Raw genomic sequence first — 12,265 nt, forward strand, 5'->3', positions numbered from 1 at the left:
CGGAATTTTCCCGCAATATGATCTCATTCTACTGAGCGGCGAGAGATCTAACCGGTCAGATAACAGAATACGACACAGCTCAATCGAAATTAACGAATATCTCTTTGGGTTATGCAGCCCCACTTCACATTCCCCGCGTTTTGCACTACACCTGCCGAAGTCCTTCTACCCTAGATCTAGGGACTCCAATTCCTCTTCCTCATAGTCCCCGTTCTAGATTGCGGTCAACTGAATCATGGGTCACGCCCCCAAACGAGCCAGGACAATCGAATCGGGCGCTTGTTCGCACTGTGTCGCTCGACGAGAACGGTGCTACATTGGTGTGCGGGGCATTCCCTGCTCCAACTGTCGCCGCTCGAACACCCGTTGCGACGGTATCGCTAGCCAAGAGTGGGTTATTTCCTCAATTTCGCCTAGGATGGAATGATATGGAGCACATATAGGTTGGCTGATATATCAGGAGACAGAATCACACCGAAGAAGACACTCCCATCTAGGATCTACTGTGATGGTAAGTGGAGATGAATTCAGCTGCATGTCCCCAATTTGAATCCTCTCTTATGGAGAAATTTCGGTCTTGATCCAGATGGGTTGTTCGAATCTCAAATACGCAGAACTGAACAAGAGCAATTACCTCGGGCTCGTATCACCGCGGACCTTCCAGCGACCGATCCATTAGAGAATTATGTATCAATCATGCATCAACTTCTCGGTCCTCAGGCGCCCGATCGACCACCCCTCAACAACACCCCTCGATACGTATCGGAGCTCCCAACTCGTCTAGAAGTGAGTGACCTTGATTATCTAGAGAGCAAGGGGGCTTTATGTCTTCCCACAGCACCATTTCGAAAGCAGCTTTTGAAAAGCTACATATTATGGGTACATCCTCAGGTGCCAGTGTTGGACCTGGATAAATTTTTGCATTCAATCGCTGCAAATGACGGGAAAACTCGCATTAGCCTGCTCTTATTCCACGCAGTCATGTTCGCCGCTTCTGCGTTCGTGGATATATCACACATCCAAGAGGAGGGATATATGTCGCGAAAAGTAGCTCGCGAGGTTTTGTTCCGACGAGTAAAGGTTCGCATTAATCACTATTACGTGTATTGCTGTTTATTGCGATTGACAGGCATTTTAGGTACTTTTGGAACTCAATTGCGAGGACGACCCAATTTCAACGGTGCAAGCCCTACTTCTGCTCATTCACTGGAACGATCTACCTCAATCGGAAAAGGTTGCCAGCCATTGGATAGGTATTTGTTTATCGTTAGCAATATCTATCGGTCTCCACCGAAATCCAGATTCTTCTACCCTCACGTCATCTGAACAAAAGCTGCGCAGACGCACCTGGTGGAGCGTGCACAATCATACTCGACTAACCGTGGAGAATCTCCTCTCCGTGATGCGCATGCAGGAGGACCGCGAGGACAGAAATTTGTTCGATATTCCGATGATCACACTGAACGACTTCCAACTTCACGTCTTCCCCCCTGAGATGCGAGCAGTTGTGGACGATTGCGAGGTTCTTCGTGACATCGAATATCAAAAAACGCAAGCCGTAGTTTTCATTGAAAAAACCAAACTTTGTCAATTATCTCGGTTTTCGAGCATTTTGAACCGAGTACAGAAGGTGGTGTGTGGAGAAGAAATAGCGAACGATGACGCCCATTTGAAGCCAAGGTCAACGCAAGACGAGATCGAGAAGTATCGGCGATGGCAACTCCAGCTCCCTGTCTCCGCTAGTCATCAGTGTCCAATGGACCTGCTTCCGACAGACTGCGAACGCAGCATTTATTTACATCAATCCTGGCTTCGGCTCCTTTATCTGGGTTCTTTATACGCAGCATGCTGTACCGACACAGAACCCTCGGATGACAGTCTGGCTGTCTCTGGACATGATTCCCGGTCTGCCCTAGTTGACAAGTGTCTGCTGGATATCACAGATGTTTTTGATGAGATCGACTGTCTAGAACTATCCGAACAGCTACCGTGTCCAACCTCGGCGTTGTTGATACTTGTATTAGGCTACCACAGACAGCCATTCCAGGCTAGTATCGAAATAAATGCACGACAAAGCTCTCGCTCACTGCACAAGTGTTGGAAAATTCTGCGCAAGCTGAAGGAAACCTCTCATTTGGCTGCTCGTATGTCTGCTGCCGTCGAAGGTACAATCTGTGACGAACTTTGGGAATCAATTTCAACCATCCATTTGCCGTTGAAAAAGACTTCGCTTGCAAATCATCTCATAGGGAGTTCCTGGAGATTGAATGGTTTGTGAACAACAAGACATGGGATGCGCTATGTAACTTAGCCTGCTAGATAGTTTTATTGCGATATTTGACCTTGTGCTCATTTAATGACACAAAGATGGTACACGAACATTGGAGAGTCGTAATAAAAAGAAAGAAGAGAGTAATTAGGTCAAAAGTTTAGCTAAAAATTAGCTGATCCAGCAATTAAAATTCATGCCTCGGTGACAACCAAACCCAACCGAGGTTGGACAGTCGTCCAACTCATAAAAAGCCCAATTATTCGATTTGGAAGCCCCCTCTTCTGCTGCCGATGATCCTGCTGGGCCTATAAAAATCCAAAAGCTGCCGCTGCGATGGCGCCTCAAGTCCACAGACGTCTACCTCACGAAACTCCAAGATGGCTCTTATCACCACACCAACGACCCAGCTTCTTGGGATCGAACACCCTATCCTCCTAGCTGGAATGGGTCATACAGCGGGCTCGGACCTGGTAGCCGCAGTATCTAATGCGGGGGGTCTTGGGGTCCTTGGTGGTCTTGGCTACACCCCAAACATGCTGCGAGATGCCATCCGAGAAGTCAAACGAAAGCTTCGGCAACCAGATCTCCCATTTGGCGTGGACCTATTGATTCCTCAGCTTGGAGGTTCTGCCCGCAAGACCAACGTCGATTACACGAAGGGGGCTTTAGGCGATCTTATCGATATCATCATAGAAGAAAAGACAAAGGTGTTTGTGTCGGCTGTCGGGATTCCCCCAAAGAGGGTAATAGATCGACTTCATGAGGCTGGAATTCTGTATATGGTACGTACCACGAGATACAAGCAGTGTGGTCACAGATTAAAAGCTACAGTGACTGATATTGATTCATAATACAGAACATGGTCGGCCATCCGAAGGTACACACTCCAGATTTCACCCTGTAATTCCATGGCAACTAATTAATTTGAATCCAAGCATGTCCACAAAGCCTGCCAGGCCGGAGCGGATTTCATATGCGCTCAGGGCGGAGAGGCAGGCGGTCATACGGGCGAGATTCCAACAAGCGTGCTCATTCCAGCTTGTATGGACGCTTGCCGCCAGTACAAATCCCCTCTCACTGGAAAGACCGTACAGCTAGTAGCAGCAGGTGGTATTTTCGACGGCCGAGGTATCGCCGCTGCACTAGCCATGGGCGCTGGTGCGGTGTGGGTTGGCACGCGTTTTGTCACAGCTCGCGAATCTGCTGCTTCGAAACTGGGCAAAAAGGCGTGAGTGCCTAACTTATTCCGACCTCCATGTGTTGTGACTTGCTGACCGATGGAACTTGTAGAATCATTGACGCAGGATTCGAGGATACTATGAGGAGTACGATTTGGACGGGACGTCCGCTACGGGCTCTTGCTACGCCATATATCAGAGATTGGGAGCTTAATCGGCGCGATGTCATTGAGCAGCTGCAGAACCAGGGATTGACTGTACTCGACTATGAACTGGATAAGCTGGCACGAGAGGGCAAGCTAACAGATGAGATTGAAGATCAATCCACCCAGAGGTATTTTCACAATGTTTCCATTTCAAATTGATAATTTGCTAACTTTGCTGCAGGCCGATGGGGTGCGGTGCTGCTATGGTAAACACGCCAGATCAATCCGCGCATGAAATTATCTTGGAAATGGTCACTCAGGCGTTTACACTTCTGAGAAATGCTGGGCAATATGTCAACCAGACCTCGAAGCTATGATTCCCTAGTTAGTCTCCGTAAAGCATAGGTCATCTATATATAGCAGAGCTTGAAATTTGGGGTTGTGGATAACCCATTTTGTGTGAATGGCACATCTCGCACGTTTCGTTCCCTTATTAGTTAGGCCAACTTTAGATTGGGACAGCTAGTCCATGTACAATACATACGTTATCTTCTATCCATATCCCAAACTTATTCCTCCAAAAGAACTCCCTTCATGAGATTCAAGCCGCCCAGGACAGACGTTGAGGTCAAAACTGATACCTTGAAACTCGAAATCAAGGTCTACAAGGCTGAAGGAAATGTAGAAATTACACAAACATGAGTATGGGCGACGATATGTGCCACACGGAACTGTTCTTGCATTGGACCATATTACATCGACATGCAAATATGGACATACAACTTGGATTCACCTTCGGGGCGCTAGCGCCCCGGCACACAAGTCCTTGGCTATGAAATGGGGACAACTAGTAACTAAGAAACCTATTGCCGGCAGTAATAGCCCATGGAGCTAAAGTCCCCCGTAGCACACTTTCAGCGCGTAAATGGGTCCAGAGTTGGTGGTTTAATTAAATGATCCTCGGTTTCTATATTGTCCAATGTCCAATTCGGCATCTGCGGCGGGCGCAACTCATATCTAGACCGAGGTCGGAGTAGTACTAAACGAACGACGGAAGTGGACAACATTTCATTTCACATATATATATCTCTGTAAATACTGTCCACGATTTCAACTTTACTCGTTTTATATTCAATAATGGCGCCCCATAAAGTCCCGATCATCATCGGTGTTGGAGAGGTCAAGAATCCCTCACGCCGAACAGAAGATGCCATTGAGCCCCTGCATTTGATGCTCCAGGCAATCAGAGAGGCCGCCTCAGATGCTTGTGATTCCAGCGCACCTGCTATTATCTCTTCCATCGACAGTGTAAAGGTTGTAGCGAGTTCGACGTGGCCATACAACGATCTACCGGGGCTAGTGTGTGAAGGGCTGGGGATCAAACCCTCTCATACAGCTTACAGTGAGCTGGCCGGAAGCGCATCTGTGCAGCTGATCGATGATACAGCTCGAATGATTGCAAACGAAAAAATCGAGGTTGGAGTTGTGGTTGGCGGGGAAGCTATGGCATCATGTTTGTTGACCTGCTCCAGCTAACGCGAGTGGCATCTACGGCAGAATGTGGCACTAATGGTAGTATTTTCATAGTCAAGGCTTTTGTCAAAGATGGCACATACCCACCCCCTTGGACAGCACCGGAAAATTCTCAGGTTTACTACGCCAATGATACCGACACATTAACTGGTTAGTGTCACTCCTCCGGGGATGGTGCGAGCGTAGCTGCTGACTTACACAGGAATTGGGCGCGCTCATCGAGTGGGTGTTCCTATGCATGTCTACCCGATGTATGAGAACGCTTTGCGATGGCAGAGAGGCCAGAGCCCCCTCGAGAATCTTGAAGAGTCCTCTTCGCTTTATGGTCGATTTGCCGAGATTGCGTCCAAGCACCCGATGGCGTGGAGTTCTGGAAAGAGTCCTAAAACGGCAAAAGAAATCGGAAATATCACCAAAAATAACAGGATGATATGTTTCCCTTGTGGGTGTGCTCTATCTATATTGTGAAAGCCCTGATGTGTTGACTCTAGTAATACAAAGATCCGCTGTTAATGAATGCGTTCAACGACGTGAACCTTGCTGGTGCTTGTATCCTGACTACGACAGAGTGTGCCGTACGAATGGGCATCTCACGCGATAAATGGATTTTCCCACTTGGGGGAGGAAGAGCAGAGGATTCTAAAGACTGTGAATTCCCCTACTCGGAGCCTGCTATCTACCATGTTGAGCACTTGATTAATCAACTGATATTCTGTGCCTATAGTCTGGGACCGTCCTGATTTCTACACCAGCCGGGCAATAGCCTCTGCCCTCGATCTTTGCTTCCATTCGTCTGAGCTTAGCAAAGATGACATCGATCTCTTCGATTTTTACTCGTGAGTGTACATTCATTGATGTAGTCGCTCGGTTTGATATCAGCCACGCTTACCTTTTCGCCAATCGGTAGCTGCTTCCCAATTGTCCCAAAATTAGCATGCCACCATTTGGGTATATCTTCCGACAAACCCCCAAAGCCAATCACCCTCCTAGGAGGCCTCAACTCGTTTGGGGGCGCTGGTGCAAATTATTCTATGCACGTAAGATATAGCCCCTGAATTCAACACTCAATATTGGAGCTAACACTTTTGGCCAAGGCTGTGGCGGAGATGGTCCGTCGGCTACGGAAGCTTAGTGGTGCACACAAGCCCTCAAACGGACTTATCCTCGCCAACGGAGGCGTTCTGACAACCGAGAGTGCAATTTCCCTGTCAACTCATGGTCGCAGAGGTAATGATCGGTATCCCACTAGAGATAATTACGAGCTTCTTCCAGCCAGTCAGCTACCCCCATCAATCGGTATGCACGCGGAAGGACAGGCCATCGTCGAGGTTTGCTACCATCTTCCAATCGATTTGAAGTTTTACTAAATCTTCTCAAGACATATACGGTCGAGTTTGATCGGGAAAACCGCCCCCGACTAGGCCATATTGTGTGTCGTCTAAAGAGCAACGGGCACCGTGTTATCGCAAACCACGGTGATATAACCACATTGGAGCAGCTTTCTAGCTGGACCGAGGAGCCCATTGGGCGCATTGGATTTGTAAGGCAATCTTTAACAACGACGGGCCAGAATTTGTTCGTCTTTCGTAAAGATGATACATGTCGGTTGTGATATTAAGAGAAATTGAAAAGCAGAAACGAAATTGAATCACCAGCAAAGGTCTAGGAAAAAGGCCACCTCAAAGTCCATAGTAAAATGCGAGATGATATTGGACAGTTAAACAAAGCCAGAGCCTAGGAGCTGATGTAATTATAGAAAGTCTCAACTTGAGGAGTACATAATACTTAACAATGCAAGAATCAGTCACTTCTCAGAGTGGAAGTGTTACCACCGGCCTTAACACAACGAAATAGCCGAGTGCTCTTCTTATTCTTACACCGATTAATTGCTCTTGCTACTGAGAGTTGAAAAAGGACAAAAGATTTCTACGTTTTGAAGGAACATAAACTATATTGAAGTATATTGTGAGGATAGAGTGAATGACTGTTTCCATAATAAATGTACGTGACGATGAACTAGCTGAAATTCAATAGGTATATAAGTCTTGTTGGTTATTTTCGCTTCTTTCCTGGAAAGGGAGAATCGGCGGAAACCAACGCGGAAAGAAAAAGCAAAGGTTTACCGGGGCTGCATGCTGGAAGGCCAATAGTGCTAACACCTGTGGGGGACGCAGACTCCGACACAGGCTCCGACTCAGGCACAGGTCGTGGGGGCAAAGCAGGGGAGTAAGGACCAGGAACGGGCCGGTTATAGGCTAAATAGGTATCGACAGGAGGGGGAGGGCGAGGCCTCACTGGAATCCTAGAGTTCATACGAGCCATACTAGCAGCAGGAGGGATCTGAAGAGCATTCACATATGGCTCTGGGGCGGAATCCTCAGCGTGAGAAATCGTCACAGGGAAAGGCATACCGAAGTCCCAGAGGAATGACTGGGTCTCGAGGTTCCGGGCAACATCAGCGGGGTCCCTGTGTCGCATAAAATCACTAGTCAGCATATTCAAAGTGTCAGAGGTGTAAATGCAGGCCCAGTCAAACTCGGACATTGGGTCCTGCCCGGGACGGTCGATCAGAACGGTGAAAAATCCAATAGGGACAACACGCACAAGCTCATTTGTCGAGCAATCAATGGCCATCATCCGTCCGGCTCGTTTCAGCTGCTCCAATGACAGATGGAGTTGACCCACCCTACCATTGAGTTCATCCTCAAGCGATAATCCATTGTGCAAGATGTCGTCAATGAGCCGCTGGCAGCCGGTCTGAAACACAGTGCGTGTAATCTCAAAGAGCCGAGTTGAGGTGTTATCTAGCATAACAGACATGGCTCCTTACTGATACCACAAGTCTGAAGCGAGCGGAATGTATTGTGATGGGTTGTGGTAATGAGGATCGGGGAAGATGAAACCCTAACTTGGAGGTCAGCAAGAGTGGATTGTCAAGCACTGTTCAGGCTGGAAGCCTATTTATATTGTTTCTACGTCGGACTTCCGGCAATAGCGAGGTTATTATGATAAACGAAAAGCGAAGAAATGGATAAAAGGCAAGAAAGACGACAAAGGTGAAAAGAGAGAAGCGTAGTACAAGGAGATCTGGAAAATAAAGGCCTTGTTAGCGGTCCTTTGTTACTCGGGCTGGGGATTGGAAGCTAGGCAAGGTGGGGTAACAAATCATTTGAGAACCATTGAATCAATATCCATAGCTATGGTAATCACTACGGCACAAGCTTCCGTGGCCATAGAAAACGATACCCAAATGAGCTATATGTATTAGGAATAGATATTAAAAAGACTGACTTCGCGCAAAATAAATAGTCAAATCGCAAACAAAGCAAGCACTAAAGATAGTATTCCACCAAGGGTATCAACGTAAGTCGTAATTCGTTGGCCTTTAAATCGCGAGGCAAACACAAGGGAGCAAGGGAACAGAAGCGCAAGAGCATCGTGAAAGGATTTATGTCGCCAACACTCTGCTGAGCGCGAGGCGCGATGCGCATGGTCGGCCGTGCATGACGAAGTATGGGTGCTAATGTCTGCTATGCAGGGGCGTGATTATTCGACGTCATTATCTAGACAGCGGAACGACCCCAGCGGCGGCGGCGACTGTTCAGTATGTCAGTATTAATCAAGAAAGACCGTGTTATTCGAAGGTGTGCATTGATCACTTACACTCCATCGGTGGTGTTTTGGCGAACGCGGGAGGTAAACCAGATCCCCTGGGGGCCTATTAGTATTTTTTTTTCCAGGTGGATCGGGCAATCTCATCACATACCACGATAGCAGAAGTAAGCCAGATAATAGCAGAAAGGAAGCTGAAAGCCTCAGCCGCCTTCCATCGGCCACACGTCTGGTCCCCTCTAAAGTGCCAGGACCAGATGCTGCCGCAGGGCAAGTGGCGGATGGTGTCGACAAGGACACCGAAAGCAGCGAACCAAGCAAACGAAATGAGAATGTCCACTAGATTCCAGTAAGCATTGGTCTATATCCACGGGGTAGGACATCCAGCACGTACTAGGCCAGGAGAAGAATCCCGAAGAGAACGGGATCAGCCATATGAGGCCCAGCAATATCGATAAGCCAGCGATCACTTCAGTATAGATCCATCGAGACTGGGGCCACCAATCAACGTCTACGCCGCTCTGGTTAACTTCAGCAAGGTAATGTCCGATAACACCTGCGACGACCTAAAACAAAGTTAGATGCGATTGATCAGTTGGTGTAGATATGGGTTACTCACAGCTGCAAAGGCGATTTCCGCAACGCGGAGGATGATAGACACAAGACGTGAAACGACGGGCATTGTTGAGGTGTTGTCAAATCAATAGGCTGTGATTGTATACGGAGATAATGTGCCAAGCCTGTGTGAGAAGATGTAGCGTGGGATAAGAAGTATGGGCTGGGGAACACGAGAAGCTATATAACGTATCAGGTCGCACAGACAAGCAAACTCTGAGGGGGAGCAACAGGGTGCTTTTAAAGCAAGGGACGAATCTGAAAGCCCAATAAACCAGAAAAATAAATATCAATTAATCAAGAACCCAAAACAAAGCACAACTTGCATTAAACGCGACCAATAGAGTCAATCTAAGCCACCTGGTGTCGTCAGATTATTCCCGTATACAATTATTTTCAACAAGCCGAGGTCACTATTGGTCCAAGTGTGTACTGCCCAACCGTTTTCCAGGCCTGGGTGGGTAAGAGATCGACTTTTCGTAGCGGACTGACCGCTGATGTGGACTGTGGCTGACTGCTCTTCAACACCCGATCGGAGCAAGGAGTGGGCCTATGGGCTGTGAGGAATATGGGCGTACAGGTACTGCATAGCCCTGGGAGTATTCTGTTGCCTTCATATCGTCATCCCTGTCTTCCCCAGACCGAGCTTCCCCTTGCTAAAAAAATGCCACGATGTGCTGGCCTGGAATACGGGCTCTGCGCTGGATTGTGATATGCTTCAGTGGCTGGGTCTTGGGTGGTGAGTTGAGTGCCGATCCCATGGACTATTGACGATAGGTCTGATTTGGTGCCGAATTAGGTTGGGTCTCCACTCAGGGCGATCATTGTTGCTGTCTGACAGGTGCGTGGTGTTTTCGAGACGTACGTTGCATTGCGGACTGCCGAGCTGCCGTGGGCAGGGGAGATCCGGTTTGAAGCGAAGAGACCTTGTTTGTACGTCTGACGACATTGACATCATCTTTAATTTGAGTCGGTCATCTGACTTGCTCTTCTCTCAGCCCTATGACCACGGAGTAGGGCTTGATAAGCTTGATTTTGATTATTTTACGCATATGTTTATGAGGATGTTGAGGTATTTTGCATTGTGACAATTATAAATCACCTTCACTATTACTATATAGTACATTGTACACAGTATTTGACGTCTGACAAGTGGAGATATAGCAAAATTAGGCAGACATAGCAAAACATCAAAATGTACGGAGTACATGCAGGAAGAGTCCAGAAGCATGCGAGTGATGTAAAAGTTTTAAAAATTGACCTCGGAGCTAATAGTGGGCCTTTCTTACTATGAATAGCAACGACCGCAAGCACAAGCGTATATCCGCTTTGGTAAAGCCAAGAGAGATGATCAAATTCGAAATAATGCTGCCTACAACGTCCCCCCCAAAAAAAACAAAATTACATGTTAATGCATAATGACTCCCCTCCAACACCAAAGTCAAAATAAAAGTATCAAATATTACAATAGTTTCGACAAGACAAGAAGAAGACTACGTATTCTTCTGCTCCAAGTGCCATGCCATCACATCGCGGAATATCCCCTTGGAACCAGTCTCGATAGTATCACCATGGCAAGGAATCAAACGATCAAAGTCCCATTGATCAATCTTTCTCATGGACTCATTGAACGCCGCCCGATCCTGTTTGGAGAGAATATACCATGCAAAGCGTCTGTGCCATGTAGCTGGCGGCTTGGTGGACAACAGCGGCATGATAAGCCTCGTAAGGAAATTAGTCCCCGCTTCGGGGGTCTTGGAATACTGCTCCTTAGCGGGCAGGTTGAAGAGCAGATCCGCCTCAATAACCGTGCCCGTGGGCTTATGCAGAAACACCAGCTCGCGTGACCCGTGGCCATACACATACTCGCTTTCAAACTCAGCATCGAACTCCTTCGAGATCGACCGCGGCAGTTGATCGTCCTTCTTGAATACATGCTCGAACGAGGTGTCCTGGAACTCCGGGTTCGATTGCCGCTTCTCATACAGACCCTCCGGCGCCAGGATCACTGCTTGTGGGTATGCGTTCTTCCACGGGGTGAGATTGAGGTGGTGTTCGATATCTGGCGCCGTGATGTATTTGACGTTTCCACCGAGGGATTCGACTGTCTCGCGGACTTCGGGCGTTAGGCTGACGGGTGAGAATACTGCGAGGGAACCAGTGGCAAGCTTGACTGTCGCATGCAAGGAGTGTTAGCGCAAGATCTTAAACAAGGGGCCCCCATGGACTTGATATGGCTGCACATCATCCCCTGCCCCCCGAGGTATTATGCGCCTGACAGGTTTGGCTCTGTAAGGGTTGGCACTAACCCAGCGTCCCTCGCCCGCCGAACTGCAGGTGTCCAAACCGTGCGAATGGTAGACTCATAGTCACGATTTCTGGCGTCACATGGCGGATTACCATGGTCGCAGAAGGGTTGGTTGGAAAGAGCTGTGGCATTTTGACGCCTTTCCTTTTTTTTGGCTTTGTTTGTGCTTAGAGTTCGAGAGTTGCGCTCCCTGGCGTTGGATGTCTCAGTTGATGTGTCTTGCAGGTATAGGTATATTGTAAAGCTCGCAATAGCAGAGAAAAGAAAAGCTGAATTGTAAAATAGGAGGTTTAAAAGTTGCTTGGAGAAAGAAAGTGGCCAGACAAGCTTGGAATGACGTACTGGCTTATCAGCCACTCCACTTTGGATCGAGCCAGGTCGGATTTATCATCGCTTGGGGAGACCTCGGTAGGTTATATACCTGGTCTACTTTTGTACATACATGGCTTATGTGCATTAAAAGAGACTATCCAAGTAGCTTATTGTTTTAGAATTTTTCGATTTTGTGCTTTATAAGCGGCATACTCTGGATTATGTGCTGGATACCATAAAATGGAACTGGCATATTCACAGTACAAAGCTAGATTATTAAATTGACCTA

General features: G+C 47.8%; 6 protein-coding genes across 6 annotated transcripts; 3 read left to right on the plus strand and 3 right to left on the minus strand.

Moving 5' to 3' along the window:
* Nucleotides 1-235: 235 nt before the first annotated feature.
* N7455_010793 (transcription factor domain-containing protein) lies at nucleotides 236-2,278 on the plus strand (the record flags this gene model as incomplete). The annotated part of the gene is made up of 4 exons (XM_040952941.2): nucleotides 236-390; nucleotides 468-511; nucleotides 587-1,080; nucleotides 1,139-2,278. 4 exons carry the CDS (start codon nucleotides 236-238, stop codon nucleotides 2,276-2,278), a joined length of 1,833 nt encoding a protein of 610 aa, XP_040816459.2.
* A 371-nt stretch (nucleotides 2,279-2,649) lies between these two features.
* On the plus strand, nucleotides 2,650-3,973 carry N7455_010794 (nitronate monooxygenase; the record flags this gene model as incomplete). Its single annotated transcript, XM_040953065.2, has 5 exons — nucleotides 2,650-3,054; nucleotides 3,129-3,149; nucleotides 3,208-3,500; nucleotides 3,563-3,784; nucleotides 3,838-3,973. The coding sequence occupies 5 exons, from the start codon at nucleotides 2,650-2,652 to the stop codon at nucleotides 3,971-3,973; spliced, it is 1,077 nt and encodes a 358-aa protein (XP_040816549.2).
* A 760-nt stretch (nucleotides 3,974-4,733) lies between these two features.
* N7455_010795 (uncharacterized protein) lies at nucleotides 4,734-6,741 on the plus strand (the record flags this gene model as incomplete). The annotated part of the gene is made up of 7 exons (XM_065606522.1): nucleotides 4,734-5,109; nucleotides 5,184-5,279; nucleotides 5,332-5,571; nucleotides 5,854-5,965; nucleotides 6,037-6,166; nucleotides 6,224-6,457; nucleotides 6,508-6,741. The coding sequence occupies 7 exons, from the start codon at nucleotides 4,734-4,736 to the stop codon at nucleotides 6,739-6,741; spliced, it is 1,422 nt and encodes a 473-aa protein (XP_065460485.1).
* Nucleotides 6,742-7,181: 440 nt separating this feature from the next.
* N7455_010796 (uncharacterized protein) lies at nucleotides 7,182-7,949 on the minus strand (the record flags this gene model as incomplete). Its single annotated transcript, XM_040952898.2, has 1 exon — nucleotides 7,182-7,949. The coding sequence occupies one exon, from the start codon at nucleotides 7,947-7,949 to the stop codon at nucleotides 7,182-7,184; it is 768 nt and encodes a 255-aa protein (XP_040816632.2).
* Nucleotides 7,950-8,692: 743 nt separating this feature from the next.
* On the minus strand, nucleotides 8,693-9,423 carry N7455_010797 (MARVEL domain-containing protein; the record flags this gene model as incomplete). Its single annotated transcript, XM_040953082.1, has 5 exons — nucleotides 8,693-8,726; nucleotides 8,793-8,839; nucleotides 8,896-9,080; nucleotides 9,136-9,307; nucleotides 9,361-9,423. The coding sequence occupies 5 exons, from the start codon at nucleotides 9,421-9,423 to the stop codon at nucleotides 8,693-8,695; spliced, it is 501 nt and encodes a 166-aa protein (XP_040816589.1).
* A 1,426-nt stretch (nucleotides 9,424-10,849) lies between these two features.
* On the minus strand, nucleotides 10,850-11,795 carry N7455_010798 (uncharacterized protein; the record flags this gene model as incomplete). The annotated part of the gene is made up of 2 exons (XM_040952992.2): nucleotides 10,850-11,529; nucleotides 11,666-11,795. 2 exons carry the CDS (start codon nucleotides 11,793-11,795, stop codon nucleotides 10,850-10,852), a joined length of 810 nt encoding a protein of 269 aa, XP_040816544.1.
* Nucleotides 11,796-12,265: the final 470 nt, after the last annotated feature.

This window comes from Penicillium solitum (genome assembly GCF_028829755.1).
Source record: "Penicillium solitum strain IBT 25940 chromosome Unknown utg000008l_segment0_segment0, whole genome shotgun sequence".
NCBI classification, from domain to species: domain Eukaryota; kingdom Fungi; phylum Ascomycota; class Eurotiomycetes; order Eurotiales; family Aspergillaceae; genus Penicillium; species Penicillium solitum.